Source organism: Theropithecus gelada, chromosome 7a (assembly GCF_003255815.1).
Source record: "Theropithecus gelada isolate Dixy chromosome 7a, Tgel_1.0, whole genome shotgun sequence".
Taxonomy (NCBI): Eukaryota; Metazoa; Chordata; class Mammalia; order Primates; family Cercopithecidae; genus Theropithecus; species Theropithecus gelada.
Genome location: NC_037674.1, coordinates 16,384,265 through 16,411,038, shown reverse-complemented (window position 1 = coordinate 16,411,038; position 26,774 = coordinate 16,384,265). Strand labels below are relative to the sequence as shown.

General features: G+C 41.2%; 1 protein-coding gene across 1 annotated transcript in view; it reads left to right on the top strand.

Moving 5' to 3' along the window:
- INO80 (INO80 complex subunit) overlaps positions 1-26,774 on the top strand; it is a 137,893-nt gene that overhangs the window by 82,152 nt on the left and 28,967 nt on the right. Inside the window, exons 25-27 of the mRNA XM_025390567.1 lie at positions 5,500-5,640; positions 12,670-12,895; positions 17,567-17,694. Of these exons, the coding sequence (XP_025246352.1) occupies positions 5,500-5,640; positions 12,670-12,895; positions 17,567-17,694 (495 nt within the window). The remainder of the gene's footprint in view (positions 1-5,499; positions 5,641-12,669; positions 12,896-17,566; positions 17,695-26,774) is intronic.

Genomic DNA, 26,774 nt, shown 5'->3' with positions numbered 1-26,774 from the left:
ATTTAGTTATCTTTCTTAGGGTGGAACAGATTTGAGTCTATTCCAATTAAATGTCATGTTAAAAATTAAAAATGATGGTTGGCAGACACAGAGTACAGTACCAGTATTGATTCTGTCTCCTGTCTGTCTCATTGAAACTGTTGTCATGGTAATGGTCTACTTATGCATAGTATGTGTTGAACATTTTTTTTTTTTTTTTTTTTGGAGACAGAGTCTCTGTCACCCAGGCTGGAGTGCAATGGCATGATCTCGGCTCACTGCAACCTCCGCCTCCCGGGTTCAAGCGATTCTTCCACCTCAGCCTCCTGAGTAACTGGAACTATAGATACATGCCACCACACCTGGCTAATTTTTGTATTTTTAGTAGAGACGGAGTTTCATTATGTTGGCCAGGCTGGTCTCAAACTCCTGACCTCGTGATCCGCCCTCCTCGGCCACCAAGTGCTGGGATTACAGGCATGAGCCACCACGCCCGGTTGAACGTTTTGTATACTCTACAGCTCTAGTGAGTCAAGCGACTTATAAAAATTGGGGACATTTCAGCTTTTGCAATTTAAAATACACAAAGGTTCTAAATATAGAGTTGTTTTGAAAAGAGTGGCATGTGTTAAGTTTTAAACACTATTCTGTATTAAATCCTTAGAGTTTTTTTGACAGGCTATTGATGAAGATTCACCCAAACAGGAAGTTTTCAAAAACTCTTCCACTAAATGTTAATTTTCAGCTATAGTATCTGTATCTATCATCATTTTCTAAGATCGTAAGTGCTACAGATGCCCCTTATGGAAAACTCTGGGAAACTATTGTGGTTGTCTGCATTAATTTTCCCCCTTTTTGTTTGGATGCTTAAAGTATCCAAAGTAGAATCAGTGTAATCTAAGAGCTGAGTTATCGACACTACTATTTCATTTAAAGTGAAACTTTTTCCTCTGTATCTAAATTTGACATGTTCTTTAAGAAAAGATGTAGAAAGCTAATTTTGAGTAATGGAGACCTAAATTTTTAACATAAGCATTTTTAATTTTAAACAAAACATGTAGCACAAAGCATGGCCTTTTATTAAATGAGTAAGTCTAGGTCTGAGGGAAAAACATCTGTGTGTTTTCTGTGCTGTGCTGTGGCAAGGAGTATGCAGCTGTGGAGCCTGTCATCCTGGCCTGCTTATTTTCACTTGAGACTTTTGTATGGTGCGAAAAGAGTCTTTAGAAAAGCCTAACTTCACTACTGTGTGCATATTATAGTCTTGGCGGCAAGACGCACACAGCTGCCAGTGCTTCCAGGGTAATGAGACATTCAAGAGCATGAGAAAGGGACAAAAGAATAGCAAAAGCTGTGACCACGTGAAAACCAAGTCAGATTCCCCATAGTATGGCATTCTTCCTCCCTCCCTCCCTTCTTCCGTCCTTCCTTCCCCTTCCTTCCTTCTCCTTCCTCCCCTCCCTCTCTCCTTCCCTCCCTCCTTCCCTCTCTCTTTTCCTTCCCCTCCTTTCCTTCTTTCTTTCTCCCTCTTCCCTTCTCTATGTCTTTTCTTCTTTCTTTCATGGCTGAGTTAGATTAAAGAAGTATTGAACGAACTTTCTTTTCTATCCACAATATTGCTTAAGGTATTCTTTGTATTCTTCCATGTCAGGCATACATTTTTCATTATCTAGCAATGTCTAGCAGTTCATGTTGCTACGTGAAGGGAAATTGGATAGTGTGTTGGTACCAAGGTTCACATATACTAAACCAGATTTGATGGAACTAATGTTAAGAGAAAAGAATCTAGAAAAGTATATATTGGGTAAAACATTCTAGGAGTAGTCAGGGTTTCTCTAAAGCTGAGGCTATATGTTGAGCATTTTGAACATTGTTACTATTTTTTAAAACCTGGAATCAGAAAGCTATACATCACCTTGACTTAGCAACTTCAATGAGAATACTGTTTTAACCCAGCTCATAAAAAATAAGTGAATGAGCCGGGTGCAGTGGCTCACGCCTGTAATTCCAGCACTTTGAGAGGCCAAGGTGGACAGATCATGAGGTCAGGAGTTTGAGACCATCTTGGCCAACATGGTGAAACCCTGTCTCTACTAAAAATACAAAAATTAGCCAGGTGTGGTGGCACACACCTGTAATCCCAGCTACTCAGTAGGCTAAGGCAGGAGAATTACTTGAACTGTGGAGGCGGAGGTTGCAGTGAGACAAGATCACGCCACTGCACTCCATCCTGGGCTACAGAGTGAGACTCAGTCTCCAAAAAAAATGAAATAAAATAAGTGAATGTTGGCCGGGCATGGTGGCTCATGCCTATAATCTCAGCACTTTGGAAGGCTGAGGAGAGGGGATCACTTGTGGCCAGGAGTTTGAGACCAGCCTGACCAACATGGCGAAACCCCATCGCTACTAAGAATACAAAAATTAAAGGCATGGTGGTGCACACCTGTAGGCCCAGCTACTCAGGAGGCTGAGGTAGGAGATTGCTTGAACCTGGGAAGGCGGAGGTTGCAGTAAGCTGAGATCGTGCCACTGCATTCCAGCCTGGTTGACAGAGGCTCTGTCCCAAAAATAAAAATAAATGAATGTGTTCTAATTTGGGAATGACCACCCTTGGGAATAGAATGTTGCTAGTCAGACTTTTTCCAGAAAGGTGATAACAAATAATGTGCTTTGTTAAAAGAACTCCCTGTGGTGAGTTGTATTCTTTTCTTACTAATAACTACAGTGCTGAAGAGAAGATAATTGGAGGAAATGTTCATTCTTTTATTTTCTACCTTTATATTATTGGAACAAAGTAAGAAACAGGTTTCTGTTGAATTTTGCCATTTTAGAGTACTCAAAATGAAGATGATTTCATGTGATCCCTGACAGAGACATTATTTAGTTGCTGGTCTGCAGAAGTTAGTAAGAATTCAGAAGTCTTTAGGTCAGCTACTGCTGCTACCTCAGCCATCTGCCCAGGAATGGTCTGATTGACAGTGGATGTCCCAACTGGCAGCCCTGGACTACTACTTAGCTGGCTGTAATGAGCAAGTTGCTAGACTTGCCATCTCTCCAACCTAGTGAGGGAGCAAGATGGGCTATTGCTGATGTCACTTTCAGGAAACAAACAAAACACATGGCTACATCTTTTTACCTTTTTCCTCCTAGTTATTCAATATTAGAAGAACAGTCTGACACCTAGCCTACTAATCTTTGTAATGATCCTCATGTTAGACATTCAGGTGATAATGGGCATAACCATGTAGAGAGATAATGAACTTCAATGGAGATGCTACCCAAAATCAAGATGGGAACATAGATGTTATTAAAAGACTGTCAGAAGGTTAAAATTCTTCTTTGGGTAATGACAGGGACCTCAACATTTAGAGAAAAGGCCAAACATATCATAGCTACATGGGCCTAGCAGTATGTCAAATGTTATAAACACTTCTGTAGTCTGTTTTTTTTTTTTTTTTTGAGACGGAGTCTCGCTGTGTTGCCCAGGCTGGGGTGCAGTGGCGCGATCTCAGCTCACTGCAAGCTCCGCCTCCTGGGTTCACGCCATTCTCCTGCCTCAGCCTCCCGAGTAGCTGGGACTACAGGCGCCCGCCACCACGCCCGGCTAGTTTTTTGTATTTTTAGTAGAGACGGGGTTTCACCATGTTAACCAGGGACGGTCTCGATCTCCTGACCTCGTGATTCACCTGCCTCGGCCTCCCAAAGTGCTGGGATTACAGGCTTGAGCCACCGCGCCCGGCCACTTCTGTAGTCTGTAGTTAGAAACCACCTAAAGACAGCCAAGCTATCCTGGAAAATAGCTATAGTCTTCAAATTGTTTGTGACAGTTATTTAGAAGATGCTGATTGGTTCATGGAAACAGGTAACAATGCATATGTCATACTAGACAACTTGAGATCACTCCTTTCAAACTGTGAGCCTTAAGAGATTTCCTTACAGAGATTTAAGCCCTGTGGAAAATAAAGCTGTATAAGTGGAAGAGCAGGATATGAGCTGAACATATTGTCCTCAGAGTGATTTGGTACTAGTATTATAACTATTCTCTTACGGAGGATCCAGGTTGCTGTTCTGATCTTGGAATTTGTATTCTTGACCTTATAACAATGTATAAATTAGACTGCCTTGTATGTTATCTTCATCTACATGGTTATTTTGGTCACCAACCTGCCTTACTGAGATATCAGTAAAACAAATAAGAATGCAGATCCAAAGATAAAATGTATAACATACTGAAGAAGGAACTTCTGCATCTCTGATATAGAACACCATGTCCCACTGAGGACTTATTTGTATGTGAACATTTCATACATAAAATCTTTCATATGACTAGCTGTAACCTGACGCTTTAACATGAGCTATGAAGTCTGTTAAAATCCTTTTTTTTTTTTTTTTTTGAGACGGGATTTCACTCTTTCACCCAGCTGGAGTGCAATGGCATGATCTCGGCTCACTGCAGCCTCCGCCTCCTGGGTTCAAACAGTTCTCCTGCCTCAGCCTGCTGAGTAGCTGGGATTATAGGCACCTGCCACCACGCTGGCTAATTTCTGTATTTTTAGTAGAGATAGGGTTTCACCATGTTGGCCAGGCTAGTCTCAAACTCCTGACCTCAGGTGATCCACCTAAAGGGGATCCTGGCCTAAAATACATTTTTGATAGAGCAACATAAGTTGACAATAAATATATTTTAAATGGTTGTCAGAGGCACTAAAGAGATACGATTTCCTGTCATTGACCACTTGTATTGATTACTCTGAATAAATTAATAAGAAAACAAATGATGCTAAACTGCCTTAAAGAAAAATTTAGAAGGAAATTGCCAGGTGCAGTGGCTCACGCCTATAATCCCAGCACTTTGGGAGGCCGAGGCGGGCGGCTCACCCGAGGTCAGGAGTTCAAGACCAGCCTGGCCAACATGGTGAAACCTCGTCTGTACCAAAAATGCAAAAATTTGCCAGGTGTGGTGATGAATACCTGTAGTCCCAGCTACTTGGGAGGCTAAGGCTTGAGAATAGCTTGAAGCTGGGAGGTGGAGGTTGCAGTGAGCTGAGGTCATGCCACTGTGCTCCAGCCTAAGTGACAGAGCAAGACTCTGTCTCAAAAAAATAAAAAAGAGAAAAATTTAGAAGGAAATTGTGTTGGTCATCATTGTTTTCAACACAAGACATGAGTTTGCATCCACAGTACAACAGATGAACCAAACTTCCCCTGACATTCCCATACAAGTGTTTTGTCTAATGAAGTTTTGCTGTGCCTGTTTTTGATTAACAATATCTCTTCCAGAAAAAGGTAGACTTATAAATGACAGTTGTTTAAGGTGTATTAATAAAACCACATTTTGAAATTAACATAGGCTTCAACTGTATTATATTCTTGGATCTAATTAGTGGTTGTTTATTAGAATTAATAGTATTTCAGGGAAGAAAGCTCTTAAAGTTAGATGTTTAATATGTGACTTTTTTTTCATTTTGCTTACATTAAACATAATTATAATTGGCACTCATTTGCATTTTTATTTTGCAGTCTCTTGTTTTCAGCAGCCACTGTAAAGCAGTGAGTGGCTACTCAGACCAGGTCGTCCATCAGCGGAGATCAGCTACTTCCTCTCTGCGTCGCTGCCTGCTCACTGAGCTGCCATCTTTTTTGTGTGTGGCCAGTCCACGAGTAAGTGCTCCAGGAGGGAAGAGATTAAATAGATGGTAATAGGAGAAATAAACCAGTTTTTAAGGGATTTATTTCTTAAAAAGAATTGTTTTAAACTATTTGGACTTTAAGAAACATATAAATTCTAGTATTTTAAAAGGTGGGCATTTGTGGTTCTGGCTTTCCCCAGACAACACTTATACTCACTTTCATTTGTTGATTTAAGAGTAGTTTATGGTAGATAGCTTCTTTTTATTTAGTCAGGGGCTCTAAACTATGGTGGGAATAAGCCATCTGTCAGATAGAATATATATCACGCAACAGCAGGGTCAGGGGCGAGGGAGCCATTTGTCACCTGTGTTGAGGTTTTTGAGGGTTTTCATGGGAGGGGGTCAGATTGGTAAGGATGGGGGGAGATTTGATTTGGTCATATCACCTCAGTACAGTCTCCAAATAACAAAAGGAAACATAACACTTCAGCGTCAAGAAGTGTTGTGTTTTCTTGCTTTCCGAAGCAGCCTCGCTTGGACTATCATTCATATGTCTGTTCCATCTGAAAAGTGACTGTTGTATCTTCTTTGCTATTCACCTTTTATCCACTGTTATTTGCAGATTAGGGTTAGTTTCTATTGTGGTTTCAACTTTGAGCAGTTGTCTGCATCCTTCCTAATACCCTGTTTATCAAAATAGAGCACTCTTACCGTTGCTGACACGCATTGCTGCAAAGGCTTTAATTGGCACATTGGGGTTGTTTACTTTGCCTACATCTTCCATCCTCTCTTTTATCCCTGTTGATCAGAGCCAGACGAAAGATCTACGAAGAAGGGAAATAATCCAACTGTGGCCATGTTCTGTGGTTAGAGCCAAGAATGAATTTCTGTCTTCCCAGTTCGTTTCTTTTTGCTCCAAGAGGCAACTTTCAGTTAGTCAGGAAGCTCTAAGAGGTTGACATTTCTTACCCTTCTATGTTTTTCTCTTGTTTTTCCACTCATCTTAACAAGTGTACTGTTTTTACAGTTGTGGTTTTTTTTTTTTTTTTTAATGTTTTTGAGGCAGGGTCACACTGTGTCACCCAGCCTGGAGTGAAGTGGCATGATTTCAGCTCATTGCAACCTCGACCTCCTGGGCTCAAGTGATCCTCCCACCTCAGCCTCCCAAGTAGCTGGGACTACAGGTGCATACCACCACTCCTGGCTACTTTTAAAATCTTTCATAAAGAAGAGGTTTTGTCATGTCGCCCAGGCTGTTCTCGAACTCCTGAGTTTAAGCGATCTGCCTGCCTTGACCTCCCAAAGTACTGGGATCACAGGTGTGAGCCACTGTGCCCGGCCTATTTTCACAGTTCTATTCAAAGAAGAAGGAGCCTTTTCTATCTTCCTTGTTAATATTTTTCTACCATTATTTTTTATCAGCTTGCGTTCTTTATTTAGTTTATCAAAAGACAGAATCTGCCAGGGGACCCCTAGAAAGATGAATCCTGTTGACTTCTGCCTGCCTAGATTTCTCTCTGCTGCTCCTGTGCTATATGAGTTTAATAACCCTTGTCACTATCAACTTTGTTTGGTTTATACTGGTTATCCAGAAAGTATTTGGGTTTTGTACATACCCAACATGTTCTTCCAAAGTATTCTTGGTCTTAGAAGCTTAAGTTGATGCAGGGAAATGCACTTTTTCTAGGAAGCATTTAAAGCCAAGTGCTTCCATAGAAGGCAGTCTTCGGTCTTTCATGGTTGTATGGTTGGTCTTGTTCTCTTAGTATGATAGGTGTATATACCAAGAGACCTAATAAGAGGAAGTTTAGATTTCTGAGAGAGGCACATCAAGTCTTTTTTAACTTCTCCTGTTCCCAGTGTTTTGTTTTTTGTATTTTGGTTGTTGGTTTTTTGTTGGTTTTTTGAGATGGAGCCTTACTCTGTCACCCTGGCTGGAGTGCAGTGACACAATTTTGGTTGAATGCAGCCTTCGCCTCCGAGGTTCAAGCAATTCTCGTGCCTCAGCCCCCCAAGTAGCTGGAATTACAGGCGCATGCCATCACACCCAGCTAATTTTTGTACTTTTAGTAGAGACAGGGTTTCATCTTGTTGGCCAGGCTGAGCTCAAACTCCTGACCTCATGTGATCCCCCTGCCTAAGCCTCCCAAAGTGCTAGGATTACAGGCCTGAGCCACTGCGCCCAGCCTGTTTCCAGTGTGTAAGGAGCCAATAAAGATGAACTATCTTGGCCTGTAATTGTATTTATTTGTTTACCTGAAAGTTCTTCATTTGTTACCAGTTGGATCTCCCCAAATATCTATAGCCCACCACTCTCAAGAACAGCCCCACTCTCTCACACATGCATGTCCCATCTGTACTACTTCAGTATTGTTTTTAGAGGAGCCAGAAATCCCAGCTACCTTGCCTGCTGCTGCTGTTTCTCTCAAGAAAAGTAAATGTAGCTTGAGGAAAACTCTTTTTTTTTTTTTTTTTTGAGATGGAGTCTCACTCTGCCGCCCAGGCTGGAGTGCAATGGCCGGATCTCGGCTCACTGCAAGCTCCGCCTCCCGGGTTCACGCCATTCTCCTGCCTCAGCCTCCCGAGTAGCTGGGACTACAGGCGCCCGCCACCGCACCCGGCTAGTTTTTTGTATTTTTTAGTAGAGACGGGGTTTCACCGTGTTAGCCAGGATGGTTTCGATCTCCTGACCTCGTGATCCGCCCGTCTCGGCCTCCCAAAGTGCTGGGATTACAGGCTTGAGCCACCGCGCCCGGCCAGGAAAACTCTTAATTACTGTGAACATGTGTTGGCAAGCAGGGAGCAGGAGAAAGCTTTTATCGTTTGGCTGAAAGGCTGCTCCTTTCCCACTTGGCCCCTCCCATGTTTGTAGAGTTTCTTTACATAGCTAAACCTGAAAATGGGAGTAATTACACCATGATTAGGAGGACAGGAAGAAGAGTTTAGGTATCTCTGAATATTTCATACACAGATATACAACTTTTACCTTTCAGATCAGTCCTAGGGATTCAAATCAGTGAATAAGGTAAAATGTCATGAGATACCCTAATTATCTTATATTGACTTCTTTTTTTTTTTTTTTTTTGAGACGGAGTCATGCTCTGTCGCCCAGGCTGGAGTGCAGTGGCCGGATCTCAGCTCACTGCAAGCTCCGCCTTCCGGATTCACGCCATTCTCCTGCCTCAGCCTCCCAAGTAGCTGGGACTACAGGCGCCCGCCACTTCGCCCGGCTAGTTTTTTGTATTTGTTAGTAGAGACGGGGTTTCACCGTGTTAGCCAGGATGGTCTCGATCTCCTGACCTCGTGATCCGCCCGTCTCGGCCTCCCAAAGTGCTGGGATTACAGGCTTGAGCCACCGCGCCCGGCCTATATTGACTTCTAACCTATCTGTATTGGGGGGAGAGAAACTGAAGTCCTTTGAAGCCAACCCTGGCCTTGAATTAGGCAAATTAATTTCTCTGACACATGCTATGAAAACTTCAGGGTCAGTTCAGGAAGAACTGTGCCACTATGGAAGGAATTATAGGAGTTGTTTTATCATTAGCTGTGGAATTAATTCTGCAGGGTTAATAAATTAAGGCCCTAGGAATTCTTACCAACATACTGCAGCGCTTGGAGCGGTTACGCTTCCTTCACCTAGAGCAGGAACATACATGTCCTCAGGAAGGACGCGCTGAACACTTAAGGAGGCAGCCCCTGAAGGTACTGTAGTTTCAGAAGTTAATGAAGCAAGAAAGGGGTTGGCTTCTGTAGGACAAGAGGGAGTATACATTTTTTGTGGGGAGGGAAGAATGGTACGTCATGCTTCATCTCCCCTTCTTCTGATCAAATCAGAAGGTCACTTGGGGTTAGCAGAATAGGGGGAGGCTGTCTGGGATACAGCTGACTTAGAAAGCAGGATTTATTCTAAGTAGATTGTACATTTTTGCCCTCATTTGGACCTCATAAGTACATTGCTTACATACTTACAACATGACATTGTATGATTCTGCATATATTAATATCTTGATCCCGGGCTCCTGGCCAAAGAAGCCTGTCAAAACATGGAAAAATATTTCACTAAGAACAGTGTCTTATAAACCTCTCAGCCTTCAATCCTGGACCTGGAAGGGTATCATCAAACTGTAAATTGAAAAATAGATGAAAGTTTATAAGTGGAAAAAGTTGTTTTGTTTTTAAACTATAAGAGTGCCTAGAAATGAATCCCAGGCAGAAAAACCATTCTTCTTGTGTGTCTGTTCTTTCATGCTGAGATTCTGGCTTTTGGCTTTTCATCTCGAGAATATGAGCACAGAGTCTTTATGTAAAAAAATTTTTTTAATCAAAACGGTTATCTGTGAATATAAAATTGGTCTGTATGAGTCTTTTTTTTTTTTTTTTTCCCGAGACAGAGTCTCGCTGTGTCACGCAGGCTGGAGTGCAGTGGCGCAATCTCATCTCACTGCTGCAACCTCCACCTGTTGGATTCAAGTGATTCTATCACCTCAGCCTCCCGAGTAGCTGCAATTATAAGCAGGCACTACCATGCCCGGCTAATTTTTGTATTTTTAGTAGAGGCGGGTTTCACCATGTTGGCCAGGCTGGTCTCGAACTCCTGACCTCAGGTGATTCACCCACCTCGGCCTCCCAAAGTGCTGGGATTACAGGTATGAGCCACCGTGCCCGGCGGTGTGAGTCTTACTAGAGAAGACTAAGTATGCTTTACTCATCTAAGAGTATGCATGCTGTTCAAGATACACAGAACTGGTCATATTTCTGTAGTGTACACTATTACTTTTTAAACTTTTTATAGAGGTATAGCTGCTATTAATTTTGCAGGTCTGCAACACATATCCTACAGGGGAGATGTCTGCTCTGACCCAGAATCTGCTGGGATACTGCCATGTCAAGTCATAGAAGGGAAAGAGACCCAATTTTCATCCATCTGCTTTGTATTCCCATATTTATTTGCTTTCATTTGGTCCATATTTATTTGCCCATGCTCATTTATTCATGGGGAAAAATGAATAAGTTGGAAGCAAGAAAACAAGCTCCTTTTTTTACCTTTTTTTTTTTTTTTTTTTGAGACAGTCTCTCCCCCTATCGCCCAGGCTGGAGTACAGTGGCACAGTCTTGGCTCATTGCAACATCTGCCTCCTAGGTTCAAGCCATTCTTGTGCCTCAGTCTCCCAACTATCCGGGATTATAGGTACACGCCACCATGCCAGGCTAATTTTTGTATTTTTTGTAGAGATAGGGTTTTGCCATGTTGGCCAGGCTAGTCTCGAACTCCTGACCTTAAGCGATCTGCCACCTCGACCTTCCAAAGTGCTGGGATTACAGGTGTGAGCCACCACGCCCAGCCGAAAACAAGTTCCTTCTGGAGAGGATAAAGGTGTTACGAGTTTCTGATACTGTTTGGATAAACTATTTTTGTTGTGAATTGGTTTTGGAACTCCAGGCCCAGTTTGCTGTGACCCTCTGTAGTTTTGCATCTGGACTATAGATGGCACTGCTCCCTAGCAAACTCAGTTCTTCTTCATCTGCAAGCCAGAGTATTCTCTGGTTATTGGTAAACGATGCTCTTTCTGTCACATTGGTACCCTCCAGAGGCACCTGCGGCCCCATGGTCAGCTGTTTATATGCCTCAAGGCAGTATTTCTCAACGTTCAGCTTGGGATGCTGGGGTGCTTGTCAAAAACATAGATCTGTTGGCCCCTCCTTCAGTTCTTCTGTATTGAAATCTACACTTTTGATCCGCTTCAAAGGAGGTCCTTATGCATACCAAAACTTGACAGCCATTTCCCTAAAGCTTGATCAACATGAAAATAGAAAAGTTAATAGCAAGATCAAGTTCCCTCGGTGCCTAACTTCCATGAAATAATAGAACTACCTAACTAGATACAGCCAGTGTTTTATGTTCTGATCTCTCCTATGCTGTGGCCCTTGCTTCTCATACCCTGTTTCTCCCCATGTCTTAGTCTAGCTCTAGGGTTCTTCTGAGCAATTCTGCGTATGCAGATTGAGTATCTCATCCAAAAATCCCAAACCCAAAATGCTCCAATGAGCATTTCCTTAGTGCATCATGTAGGCACTCAAAGTTTTAGATTTTGGAGCATTTTGGATTTTAGATTTTCAGATTAGGGATATTCAACCTGAAATGGGCTTTGAGCATTTTTGTCAGCGTGGGCTTGACGGATAATCACAGCCTCCACATTTTAACAAAAGCTAGCCTTGTCATCTTCAACAAGTTCCTTACCAATTGACTTCACAGGTATCCAAATACTGCCTGTTAGAGTAAGAATAAACCCAGATAGCCAAAGAAGGATAAAATCTGTATTTCTGAATTGGCGGGAGCCCTCTACTCCATTGAGTGAGCAGCAGCTGAGTATTGTTTGGTTACACCTTGTATTGAGATAAGAATTTGTGTATAGCCTTTGGCCAAGCCAGGAAACGAATCTGCTACTCTCTGGCAATTGCTTCCCTACTCAGTTCCCTGCCCTCCCCACTCCCCCTTCTCCAGTTTACCGCCTGAAAGAAAGTTTCTCTTTCATTAGGTTTGTCAGTCAGCAACCTGGTCAGGGAAGAGGAGAAAGCTGTCGATAAATTTGGGAGCTTTGCCACAAAAGCATTAAAGATGACTTCAAATATGCCAGGCCAATATTCTTTAGTTTTTAAATGATGTCTGACTAGCTGCAGCTCCCTTTCTGTCATCACCATCATGCGTATGGCTAAGAGAACTTTGCCAAGAACAGTATCTAGCAGTGAAGGAGGTGGGAAAATGATCAGATATATATGCATGTAATAGAGTTATTATTGACTAGTGTCCTGGTTTATCTGCAAACTCCAGCTGTCTTTGGATCTTTAGTTTGTTTGCAGGTTTCATGTTATAAGAGGTTGGCTTTTTATCTGGAAAAGCTCACTAAGTCATTAGGGACAGCTTAGTGTGCCAGAACAGGTATTTAAAACCACTAGTCTAAGAACTATCCACATTAGTCTGATTTCAAAATTGAGGTTCCCAAAAGGCATAGTGTGTATAGACAATGTGAAAGAGCCATCTCATGTGAATCTTTAACTGCAGGTTACCGCAGTACCATTGGATTCTTACTGCAATGACCGAAGTGCAGAATATGAAAGGCGAGTTCTAAAGGAAGGAGGGAGTCTGGCAGCCAAGCAGTGTTTGTTGAATGGGGCCCCTGAACTAGCTGCAGACTGGCTAAATCGACGATCACAGTTCTTCCCAGAGCCAGCTGGAGGTCTGTGGAGCATCAGGCCTCAGAATGGCTGGTCTTTCATCAGGATTCCAGGTGAGTTCTCAGTTCTCTTGGAATATGTTCCTCGCTTTGGCAAGGGGAGAACCAGGGTTCTCTCCATGTGGTCCTTTCAGATATTTGGAGTTTACTGTTCTTGAGGTTTCTACTTCCTTTTTTGCCCTTAGTAGTTTATAGGTAAGAACATTAGTAATTTATGATGAGTGGAGAGAGAAATATTTTTAGATTTCTGCTTAAATACACTCCTTTGACATGCTTACAGCTGAGAAAGAAATGCCACTCTTAAAAGGTAGAAATAAACTTAGTAGGATAGGCTGTAGGTCGAATGAGTACGGTTGTCTTGTGCCATTGCCAGTGGAATGAATGAGAATGTCGTCATTCACAGAAAGCCTAGTTTAAATAGCATAAACAGTGTTCTACATGAAGCACTAGAGATATGAATGATAACAAGAGAAAAACAGTGCATTCTATGCCAAAATACTAGCGGATTCCCAGATCCTCTAGGGTCAAAGTCGAGGGTTGAAAGGAAACTAGGTTTTCATCTTTGCTTTAGTGAGCCTACTTTTAAGGAAACTGAACACAGAGAATTCATAGGCTCACGTTCTTTGCTTACACCTGTAGGCAAACTGGAGTGGTAGCTTGGAGCTATAGTGTTAGTTTTGGTTGTCCAGATTCTCTGACATTTTGACTATATTCTGGTTTTGTTTGTTTGTTTGTTTGTTTGTTTTGAGACGGAGTCTTATTCTGTCGCCCAGGCTGGAATGCAGTGGCATGATCTAGGCTTACCGCAAGCCCTGCCAAGTAGCTGGGACTACAGGCACCCACCACCACGTCCGGCTAATTTTTTGTATTTTTAGTAGAGACAGGGTTTCACCATGTCAGCCAGGATGGTCTTGATCTCCTGACCTTGTGATCTGCCTGCCTCGGCCTCCCAAAGTGCTGGGATTACAGGCGTGAACCACGCGCCTGGCTGACTATATCCCTTTTACTGGCATGTAATGGAAATAAACTAGAGCTAAGCATTGAACAGGGTCTTCTTCTGTCTCTAAGAGATAACTGGATTCCAGTGTGCAAGGCCTGGTTTTTCCATTTTATTTTGTCAAGTGTCAAGGGGTTTGCACCAGCCTGTTAGTAACTTGGAAGTGCTTTGAGAACTCCAAGATGTCTTTCTGAGTATCTGAAAGCAGTATTACACATGGCCTTGTAACTGACTTAAAGCACATGAAAGCAGTGAGTGGAAATAATATTGTTTGAAAATCAGGGGGGCAACCTAAGTGTAAAGCAAGCTGATAAGGAAACCACAGAATCCCAGGCAAGAGATGAGCACCGTTATTGAAAGAAGCAAGATAGCACCTTACTTCTTTTTTCTCCCTTCTTCATTCTGGCTCCTAAGTTCCCATTATAGGAGTAGATGGCTTATTGCTGGCGTTGTGGGAATCTCTTGTGGCTTTTCCTGTTCTTTGAAAGAAAAATGGACCTTGTTTAAATAGCAGGAAGCGTCTGAGTTCTTTTTGCATCGATAAAAAGCACCAGCCTCACTGGCTGTTTACTGTGAGAACCAACCAGCTCCTCACCCCATTGTGCTCTGTAGACTAGCTGGGACAGGGCGGGGGTTGGGGGTGTCTCACTGGAACCCTTATTTCATCTCTTTCCTTTATACTTTTATATTTTCTCTTTCCCTGAGAAGGGTTGCTTCCATATTCCTTGAGAGACTAACCAAAATCTTCGGGGTTTCACACCTTTTCTTCTCCATGTTTCACCAGAAAGATGTACAATCCCTTCAAAAAGTCCCCTTTCCTGGGAAAAAGGAGATATTATTTAATCTTCTGCCCTAATTTTACTGCCATAGGATACATTCTTTTTATCGCTGAACAGGATTTTACACTGTGGATGGTAAAAACCTATATCTAAATGAAAGTGCTATAAGATTATACCATAGGATTGTAGGAAAGTTTGTAAGAGAGTATGATAGGTTTGTTCATTTCAACATTTTTTAAGCTCCTGTTTTATTTATTTTTAGCACCCAAGGATCCAGAAAGCTCCTGTTTTAAAGAAGGGATTGGACACAGGTTTGACTTAGCAGAATCAGCTGAATTTCTAGAGAATTGTGTTCCTTATGTCTCTGTATCCTGCTTAACAACAGGTGGAGCTCTTGTCCAGTGCAGCTTAAGTGACTTCTTAAAACTTGGCTAACAAACGCCAGCCCCAGAAGTCACTCTAGTGTGTTCAGAGAAAGAAACCTGTTTTTCCTGCATATCTTATTTCCTCCATTTAGCATGCTTACCAGCAAATCAGAGATAGTGTTCATTGCTTAAGTGTTTTAAGGCTGTTGCTGAAGTGTTTCTTCTTAGTCCTTTTCCTTCAGGGCAGTACAAAGAAATCCAGTCCATCCACTTCTCCCTTCCCCACCTACACAATAACTAGGTAACAAGCTGACAGCAGGTACCACTTCATGCTTCCTTTAGTCGTAGCAGAGTTCTGTCTTTATAAGTATATGCACATCTTCATTTCTGAGCTTTTCTAATCCTAGGAACAGTTCATTCTGATTAGTAAAGTAAAGTAGATGTGGGAAGCAGGACTGTTTGAAAACCATTGAATCATGATTTAGTTTCTCAAAATTCAGACATAAAACAAATTTGTATATGCATTAACATTTGTGCTGAGAGAGTATATCTAAATGGAGAAAGAAGATAAGCAGGCTACAGAAATCTTAGGAACTTAGCTTGCCCACTCTCACTCAAGGGCTGAAAAATATATTGTCTTTTTTTTTTCACCTTGTGCTTTTAATGAGAACAGAGAGAAGTATAATATCTAAAGCTGATTGGTAGCTCTGTGGTGAATGTTTAGGAGCTATCAAAATTGAGAGACCTCAGGGAATTCAGTTACTGGAGAAGGGTAATTGTGGTAAGAATAAAACCTTAAAAGTTGTTATGAAAGCTTTGCTGCCTGCTCAGACTTGGAATTTATACAGTACTCCTTGTCTGGTGCCAGGGAGAGGGCTTAGCAGTCAGTTCTGTCCCAGCTGCCGTCATTTGATTGTGTTGGTAAGGAGACCAACAAAAAGAAGAGCATTTCAATAATCTAAACAGGACCAAACAAAGAGACTGAACAAAGGTGTGTGCCACAGTGTCAGGGAGGGGATGGTGGAAGGAGACATGGCCTGGCAGCATTCCGAAGGTGGGAAATGGCAGGCTGCAGTGCAGAGGGAGTAAACAGCCAGGACCTGTGGCTTTGTAGCAAAAACAGAGTGGCCAATGATTTGTTATGGTGCTGTCAGCACATCCGTTCTTATTCTTTGTATACAATAATTGTGCATTTGGCAAATTGTGGCAAGAACAGAGAATGACTGTTGAGAACTTTTGGATTGCTGTCAACAGTCAGACTCTGTCATTCTGAAGAAATGCCATAGGTTCAAACCCAGAAACTGAGGAGGTACTTTGTGTTTTTCTTAACAGTTTTTCTCTTTTAAGTGTTAGTTGTCTACATAATGTCTCTGTCCTTTCTCCCTTTTTGTGTCCTATGGCCACTTCCACATATACTCTTACCCAACCCCTTAAGCCTATACTCTTCCCCTCTTAATGGCAGCAATTGTTCAGGGCATGTTTATGGACCAGTCTGCAAACAGGAAACTCTACTTCCTGAATATGATGGGAGTTAAATGATACTAACTGAATAAGATGAAAATTTGTGAGTTAAGTGTTCTTTAAAGATCTGTTGCTAAAATGCTTTTCTTGTGAGAAGAGGAAGGAGAGCGCACAAGTTAGTGAGTGAGAGGAGCTTCATTGCGGAGAAACTCAAAGTCAGTCTTTCTGAAAAGACCTGCTGTCTTTATTGAATTAACATACAACTAGGGTTAATGACATTTACCTGCCAACCGATTTGCAGTCCTCCCAGAGAGCTAGTTTTGGGTTTAAAAAAAAAAAAAGGTAGGGGGCTGGGTACCATGGCTCAGCACTTTAGGAGGCCAAGGCGGGAGCATCCCTTGAGCCCAGCAGTTCAAGACCAACCTAGGCAATATGGCAATACCCTGCTTCTACAAAAAACAGAGACAAAATTAACTGGGTGTAATAGCTCACCTGTAGTCCAAGCTGCTCAGGAGGCTGAGATGGGAGGATCACTTGAGCCCAAGAGGTCAAGGCTGCAATGAGCTGTTACCGTGCCACTGCATTCCAGCCTGGGTGAAGAGTGGGACCCTGTCTTGAAAAAGGGGAAAAAAAGAGAGAGGTTATAAATCTCTTTGTTTGCTTTCTCCAAAGGCAGGTAGGGTACATTCTCAGTGCTTTCGAGATGTAGACAGTCATAGAACTAGCAGAAACAGATATCTAGAGATAGGATGAACAAAGGAAAAACAAAATTTTCAGGTCACTTAACAGCAGATTGATGTAGATGTCACCCATAGGTGTCAGTGTATACCTGGTGTCCTCTGAGTAAGGATGTGGAGCAGGGATGCTTTTAAGTGCCTTAAGAGCACATGTCTGAGAGTCATCAGGGAATTTACACTTCCCCCTTTTGGGATATCTTTTCCCAGGGCACTCTTGGAGTCATGATCTTTTCAGGGCTTTGCATTCTCCCTTTAGAGCACTTTTCTGATCTCATGATGACAAGCATCTTGGTTATAGTGTTTGTGGTTGCATACAGCTTTGCATTGAGTGATTTTGTCACTTCAATTAAATACAGTTCCCCCCCACCCCCTTTTCTTCTCCCCAGGCAAGGAGAGCCTCATCACTGACAGTGGAAAGCTGTATGCCCTTGATGTCCTGCTGACTCGGCTCAAGTCTCAAGGGCATAGGGTCCTTATCTACTCCCAGATGACCAGGATGATAGACCTGCTGGAGGTAGGAGAAGGAATCTTGGGGACCTAGGATACCTTGATATTTAATTTGTAGTAATCAGATGTCCATGACTAATGTTAGTCCTGCTTAATGGGAACCCCAAAACTCCCTTTTTTCTTTTTTCTTTTTCCTCTTTTTTTGGAGACATAGTCTCACTCTGTCACCCAGGCTGGAGTGCAGTTACACGATCTCAGCTCTGCAACCTCTGCCTTCCGGGTTCAAGCAGTTCTTCTGCTCCAGTCTCCCGAGTAACTGGGATTACAGGTGTGCACCACCACACCACACTTTTTTTTTTTTTTTTTTTGGTATTTTTAGTAGAGATGGTGTTTCGCCATGTTAGCCGGGCTGGTCTTGAACTCCTGCCCTCAAGTGATCCACCCACCTCAGCCTCTCAAAGTGTTGGGATTACAGGCGTAAGCCACCACACCCAGCCCCCAAAACTCCTTATTTTGATTTTATAATCTATAAAGGGAGCAGAGTTAGATCCTGGCATGGGGAGTATGTGAAGGACTTGTGCCCCCTTCCCTATACCAGTGAAATAGAACACCCCTTACATCTTTCTTTTACTAGGGAAGACATTTCTTAATTTTAAAGTAGGTCACAGCGTAGGAATCTAAAATTATGTATGGAAAACAAGATTTAGGATTAGTTCTCTGTGTAAAAAAGCAGAGAACAGCTATTCAACCTGAGTTAATGTAGTGATTCTCAACTTGACTACTTACTGCAATTACCTGAGAAGCTGTTTAAAAATGTGGATGTCTAGTCCCATTCCTAGAGATTCTTTCTTACTACGTTTGAAATGAGGTCTGGGCATCAGGATATTTAAAAGGTCCTGGGGTGATTCTAATATGCAACCAGGCTTGACAGCTACTAAGTTAGTGGAAAAGATATAACTGTGCAAAGCAGCTTTTGTTTCTTTAATTGCTTCTTTTTGAGGTTTTTCTCTTTCTCGTCTGAGTGGTGACTTATTTTTTAAGGGACAGGAGGTCACAGACCTTGAAACAGGAGAGTGAAAATGAGAACAGATAATCACAAACTAGTAGAATAAGTCTTTATATAAATAAAGTTTGAGAGGCAAAAGCACCTGGATGTCAGAAGTACATGAATATTCTCATGTTTTTATATATGTAAGGCTTCATACCCTCGCCCTGTTACACCAGGGAATAGTAATAAGTAAGTGGAAATTGTACTGTTGTTATCATTACCTAGGAATAAAGCAATAGGGACCGTATCAGTAGAGAAGGAATGAAGGCTAGCCTTAAGGAGGGTTTTTAGGCTTTTTGGAAGCCAGGATTGGCTTGTTGAATTTTGCAATGAATTTATCTGAAATCAGTGGGAGGTTTCTTTTAATAATCTGGTAACTTCTTTTAGCCAGAGACATAAATGATTTTGGGGGTCAGTTTCAGCACCAAGTCTTAGGTTTCATAGCCCCTTGAATGATGTTGACAGGCTAAACTCTCTGGTTTGTATTATGAGTAGGCCACTTATTCCTAAATGATGAAAATGCCTATGAGTGAATGTAAGTCATCATAAGAGAGGTGATTAAGCTGTTGCGTTTGATGTATATGTTAACTATGTTAAATGTCCTAACAGCAGTAATCCAAAATAGAAGGACCGCCTGCATGTCTAGTGTTCCGTTCAAACATGCTCCCAACAGCCAAAACAACATGAGTAACTTTTCCTGCAGTGGGGCTCTTTTTAGGTAAAGTGCACTCTCCTTGTCCTCAAGAGGCAGGGAAAGTATAGCTAAAGTAGTGATCTTCAGCTGCTAACAATTAAAGAAAAAGCAGTATGCTAAGGATACTAGTAAGGGACATAATGGTATTTCTTTTCCAAGACTGTTGTATTACATGTTGATTCATATTAAAGGGAAGTTCCAAGGGAATGTGAATGAGCAATCAAAAAATAAACTAGCTTTGATAGGTAAAGGTGAGTGTAGGTGGGTTTAAGTTTGATACAGCCTCTATTTTAGTCCTTCCCTCGGTGTATTGCACACTTCTAGGTTCTCATTAAATATTACTAAAATAAGTAATTCAGAGTATGGTAAGTTCGTTCAGGATAAGTGCTGTAAATTCTACCCACCAGGATCACTTCCTCTCTATCTATAATCCAACAGTTATTTTTGGGTTGTGGACCTAGTGAGTAGGTTTTGCAAATAAGCAGCTTGAGAGCCTCTCTAAACATAGATGTATTTCTAAGGGGAATTCCAAATTAGGGAAATGCAAATTCAAAGCCTGAATTTCACAACTGCTGACATTCCTTAGCCATATGTATAACATGCATCTTGGATGCTGAAACTAGAAAATGTTGCAACTATTTGTATGTTTTAAAAGCTAAAATGAAACTCTTGTCTGGTTTCCTTAATACTACACTAGTGGTTCTTCATTTATTTTCTTAAAGTTATTCATTTTTAATTTATTTTAATATTATTCACTCAAATGAACCACATTCTGTATTCCAGGAGATTAGTACTGAAATAGAATTTAATTTATGAGCACAGAATTACAGTGCCCACAGTGTTTACCGCATATCTAATCATTGATTGAAATATAAACATATTGTGCATCTTGAGATAGTGCAGCACTAGGCCTGCATTTTTTAATCTTTGAAAGAGTGTTTTTCAGTCACTTTCATAATAGAAACTCTGAGTACTAACATTCATTAAAGCCATGTTTCAGCATTAAAGCATGACCTGGCACGTGGTTTTGCACTAGGACCTTCTGAATAGATGCTGTCCATTGAGTGTTCTTGACCTTAAGAAAAAACACAAACTTAAGTCTCAAAATGTTGGTTGTTTTGTTATTTCAGGATTTTCCTTTTTCTCTTGAAATCGTATACCCTCTTCAAAGAGAGAAAGAAATGCTTCCAATAGAGTAAGAGTTAGAAACTCACACTGCGGGTATCAAAGCTCTGTGTTGCTGTGGAGTATGTCAGCAGCTCTCTTTCATCCAACAGGCTTTTTGGGGTTTTGTTGTTGTTGTTATGTGCCTTAGCCATGCCTGTCTGTCTCTCTGTTTCTGGGGCTTGGCAGAACTAGAAGACATTAAGAATTCACATACTTCTCTATGGCCAGGTTTCCATTCTGTGAGAAATACTAGTTTTGGACATTACTATTTGCACAGTATTTTTTAAAGTCATTGATCGCTTCCTTTTTTCCTTGGGTAAAATTCTGGCTTTAAATTTCTTGTGTGTATATCAGATCTTCTTCCAAATAGAATATATTCAGAAATGTTGTATTATTTCATATGGCATCTAAATAGTAGTATTTCCAGATAGGGGATTTTTAAAAGGAGAGTGCTTTTGCTGTAACAAATGGGCACTAAGAAAAACCAAAATAGTGAAGAGGAGACTGCTTAATTTCCAGGGCCAGGAGTTTTTAGTTTGCCACTGGCAGAAGTCAAGGACATAAATAGGTGAGGGAATCATAGATCAATAAATGTCATTATGAGTTTATTTTATATTTACTGAACCACCAATAGGATCTTTTTTGTTGTTTTGTTGTTGTTGTTGTTTTGTTTTAGACGGAGTCTCGCTCTGTCACCCAGGCTGGAGTGCAGTGGTGGGATCTCGGCTCACTGCAACCTCCACCTGCTAGGTTCAAGCAGTTCTTCCTCAGCCTCTGAAACAGCTGGAATTACAGGCACGCATCACCATGCCTGGCTAATTTTTGTATTTTTGTAGAGATGGGGTTTCGCTATGTTGGCCAGGCTGGTCTCGAACTCCTGACCTTAAGTAATCCTCCCATCTTGGCCTCCCAAAGTGTTGGGATTACAGATGTGAGCCACCGCACCTGGCCACCTATAGGATCTTGGCTGTTGGGCATACTAGGGGAACACATGATCCCTGTGCATTTGGGATGGTGGTATCCAGCTGGATGTCAGGCAGAACTTTTCCTGCCACCACCAGTTTTACCATGGTTAGGGACTATTCTCTGTATTCTAGTAGCAAAGAACTTTTAACTTACTACAAATGACTTATCTCTGGGTCTTCTCTTTTGAGTTTCATTCCTGTTGCATCAAGCAACTGAGTTTGTAGTTTAAGGAAATAAGCCACTTGATACTTTCCTATGCAATAAAGAGTACTTGGAAAGAGTTAATCATTTTTTGCTATATGTAGTGTAATTGTTAAATACTGAAATCCAGACAAATCTTGAACTGCACCAATATGTGATAATAGTGCAATATAGAATTAAATCCAGATAATCCATACATAATGACATTTGAGAACCTGAGTTGTGTAACTTGCTCAGTCAGCTATCCAAGTGCAGTTGCTCACTGGGGGAAAATTTATCCTGAGTAGACATTCTGTCATTTATGAGTTGGCCTCTCTTAGAAATGCAGGTTACCTTTGGAAGCTGTGATTCTGAAGATGCTGTAAAGCTGGGTATTCTGAAAATGCCCCATGGAATGAAAAGCAAATTGGGTTGGCACATCTGATATCTTAAGTTGCCTGCTTGGCCTTCTTCCAAGTGTACTCTACTTCCTTTCAAAAAAAAGAAAAAGAAAGAAAATTGGGGCTACTGTTAACTAGAGTTCTTATTAGGTCTTAGGAATTATAGAAGAAAAATTGTCAGCTTACAGCCATGCTGTGTATAGTCTTTTTAATTCTTTTTTTCCTCCATGCTACCTTTGAGCAAAGCATTAATGCTAGTCAGATGCAAATATTAGTTAAACATGGTGTTTGACTTTAAGGAATGTATCTAGTGGAGGAGACATATACATATACAAGTAACTGTCAGTGAACCCTGATACTAATGTCAAAATGTGTGAATAGAGCTGAGGATAGCAAGAAGGATACGTTTATTTCTAACTGAGTCACTCTTAAGGAAGGCATCACAAAGACAGTGACATCTGAACTTAAGAACAAATAGAATTTCAACCATCAGGGAGAAAGGAATTTGAGACTAAGGAAGCCAGATGTAAAAAGAGAGATGGAAAGGTACAAGAGTAGTCCACTGTGACTGGAACATATGGCATAGAAGAAAGGGAGATAACAGGAGTAGGTTGAAGTCAGATTATTTTGGGCCCATGATTGCCTTTTGCTTGTCTTGCTCCAAAGGGCTCTGTATTAGATAAGGGAATTATGGTTGTCAACTTAACTCGCTTGGTTCAATTTACTTGGACTGCAGAAAAATTGTAATAGAGAGAGTAGCCTTTTTGCTAATTATATACCCCAAAGATGGAAAACAGCATGTCCAAGAAAATAAAATTACATCACATCTGCAGGTTTGTGGACCATACTGAGTCCTTTCCCAAAATTGTTTTATCAAAATGAAATCCGGTTAAAATGAAATCAGAGCCAGCTTTGGAATTGAAGTTTCAGAATGAAAGGTTGGTAATAGGATATATAAAACATTTGCCTTTATTTTTTCAGGTGTCTGATTATCCTTTCTTTATGATGGTGGTGGATCAGATTATGGACAGGATATATTAAAAACCATAGGGTTAATGGGGCTCCCTTTTATTTTATGTTAGTAGTGCTGATCATCCCTTCCATCTGAGAAATAGTAGGAGGGTTAAGCCAAGGACTCGGGAACCAATCTGCTTGAGTTTCAATCCTAGGTCTGCCACCGACTGCCTGTGTCACATGAGGGACCTTAACATCTGTAAAATAGGAGGGACAATAATAAACCTACCCTTAATATAAACCCATGAAAATTAAAAATCTAAAAAAAAAAATGTAAGAAGGAGGTGATTGGAAGCTGTTGCAGAGCAGATCATGAAGATTTTGATCGTGATCTCTGATCCTGGGGAAGAAAATTAAAAGAGAAATTAAAAAATATATTAAATAACACCTACCTTAAAGGTTGCCATAATGATTAGATGAATATAACCAGGTAAAATAGAATAGTGACTGGCAGTTAGTGAATGCTCAGTAAAACTATCTTGAGTTATGCTGGCAGCTCTGTTTGCATGCCACTGATGTGGCATGTGGATGTGATCCGAAGTCCTACCTTTTAATCAGTGGCATGCAAACAGAGCATTGTCTTCCCAACTTGTATAGTAAAACAGTGGTTTTCAAACTGATGAGATGTGTTAGAGGACCAGTAGATATTAAGCAGAGATGGCCACTCTTTATCAGTCAGGATAGCAATGCTTTTATCTATTATCTATATTAGAGGGGTTCCATATAAGAGTTTGCTTGAAGAAAGTGTTCCAATGCTTTAAAAACAGTGTATGTTTGGCCAGGCACCGTGGCTTACACCTGTAATCCTAGCACTTTGGAAGGCCAAGGGAGGAGGATCACTTGAACCCAGGAGTTCAAGACCAGCCTGGACAACATAGCAAGACCCCCATCTCTATAAAAATTTTAAATTTAAATTTAAAAATTAGCTGGGCATAATAGTGCATGCCTGTAGTTCCAAGACCCTGCCTCAAAAACAAAACAAAACCAAAAAAAACTGCATATGTCTACCATAGTGCTTCTCAAAATTAATGCTTTCGAATCAAATGTTATTAAAATGCACATTTTAATGGTGTGCTGGACATCGTGGCTGACGCCTGTAATCCCAGCACTTTGGGAAGCCAAGGTGGATGTATCACCTGAGGTCAGGAGTTTGAGATCAGCCCGACCAACATGGTGAAACCCCATCTCCACTGAAAATACAAACTTAGCCAGGCATGGTGGCGCATGCCTATAATCCAGCTACCTGGGAGGCTGAGGCACAAGAATCACTTAAACCCTGGAAGTGGAAGTTGCAGTGAGCCAAGATCACGCCATTGCACTCCAGCCTGGGCAACAGAGCAAGACTGCATCTCAAAAAAATAAAAATAAAATGCAGATTACGATTTACTGGGTAAGAGGTGTGTCCCTCAATTCTGTATTTCTAACAGACCTCAGGTGGTAGAAGTGCTGCCCATCTAAGGGCCATGCTGAATGGCAAGGTTCAAAGGGAAACTGCCCTGCATTCCCTTTCTAGTGGTTGTTCTCAGCTGCCAATATAGGCTATCAGAATAATCTTTGAAGTTTTTTCCAGCTACAGCTTTACTGATGTATGCTTGATAAATAAAAATTGTATATATTTGAGGTAGATCATGTGATATTGTCTCTCTTAGAAGATTTCACATATACGATACAATATTATTAACTGTAGTCACCATAATGGTTAGATCTCCAGGATTTTTTTGATTTTGCATAACTAAATCTTTGTACCCTTTGACCAACATCTCCCCATTTCCCCTAGCCCCTGGCAACCCCCCTTCTACTCTCTACTTTTGTGAGTTTAACTTTTTAAGCTTGCACATATAAGTTGAACCATGCAGTACTTGTCTTTTCCATGTCTGGCGTATTTCATTTAACATAATCAGGTTTACTCATGTTTATTTCCTTCTTTTTAAGGCTGAATAATATTCCAGTATATATTTATATATATACACCACATTTTCTTTATCCATTCACGTGTTTTGTTTGTTTTGAGACAGTCACCCTGTTGCCCAGGCTGCAGTGCTGTGGCATGATCTTGGCTCACTGCAGCCTCAAACTCCCTGGGCTCGGGTGATCTTCCCATCTCAGCCTCCTGAGTAGCTGGTACTACAGGCACATACCAGCACACCCAGCTAAGTTTTGTGTTTTCAGTAGAGATGGGGTTTCGCCATGTTGGCCAGGCTGGTCTTGAACTCGTGACTTGAAGTAATTCACCTGCCTCGACCTTCCGAAGTGCTGGGATTACAGGCGTAAGCCACTTCCCCCGGCCAACCACCACACCTGTCCCCAATCTTTGTCTTTTAGGTGTTTTCCTATAGTATGAGGATGTAGATGTTGCTGTATTCAGACTTTTAACAGATCTTTTCATGTCCATTTTCTTGTTTTCTGTTTTTTTAAGCTATTTACTGAAATAGACTCTAAATTTACCAAAGCCTGAAATCCCACTGCTCATCTTAGTTCAGGAGCTAAGACTTGAAGCTGTGGAAGGGAATAATTCACTTCTGTTGCCTCAGTAACAGGTTCTCTATAATCAGGGTTGGTTTGATTATGGTCTAGGAATAATATCCCTGGGGTTGTGCTGGCCTTGATATATAAATATATAAACAGCATCATTTACTAGAAGATTCATTCATCAGTGCTTTTATGTGGCTAGAAGTTCAGTTTAAAAGGCAAAAAAGACGCAGTGACTCACGCCTGTAATCCCAACACTTTGGGAGGCCAAGGCAGGCAAATCACCTGAGGTTAGGAGTTTGAGACCAGCCGGGCCAGCATGGTGAAACCCCGTCTCTACTAAAAATAGAAAAATTAGCCAGGTGTGGTGATGGTTGCCTGTAATCCCAGCTGTTCAGGAGGCTGAGGCAGGACAATCGCTTGAGGAGACTGCAGTGAGCCACAATTGCGCCACTGCACTCCAGCCTAGGTGACAAGAGCAAGAAAAAAAAAAAAAAAAAAAAGGCAATATGTAACAAACCTGCACGTTGTGCACATGTACCCTAGAACTTAAAGTATAATAAAAAATAAATAAATAAATAAGGCTAAAATTATAATCTGTGTTATGGGTGACTGTAAACTATCTTGGTATTGTCTAGTTATTTTGTTGTTCTGATTGCAACATTCTGTGATTGGATTAGCTGCAAAAGGTATAGCAAGCCTCTAAGGACCGTCATCTTGCTATCATTTTATACCTTCTTTCCTGAAGTCCTTTTTATCCAAAACACCCCCTACCCTTCTGCCGTTAGCTCAGTCCTACAATGTAGCAATGCCAGCAAGTGTGAACTTGAAGCTCACTTTGAGTATTTTATGCTCCTCTTTGATTATCACGGCTCTTAAGGAACCACTTCGAGACAGAAAGAAATAGCAAAAAATTAAATTAAAATTAAACCAAACATAAAACACAATGAAGATGCATATGTCAGTGAGCTTGTCTACTTTGTTGACCAGCTTTGCTTCACATGTACCCTAGCCAGAGACCTCTGCCAAGTTCTTGGCACTCACTCCATCTAAGAATAGGCTGTCACATACGCTGCACCAGATATACCAAACTACACCAACCTTGTGTGCTAAAATGCCCCACCAAGTATAAGAGTTACATATGAAAATATAGCAGTATAAGAACATTTGATCACAGAAAACTAATTAACACAAACATTTCCCAAATG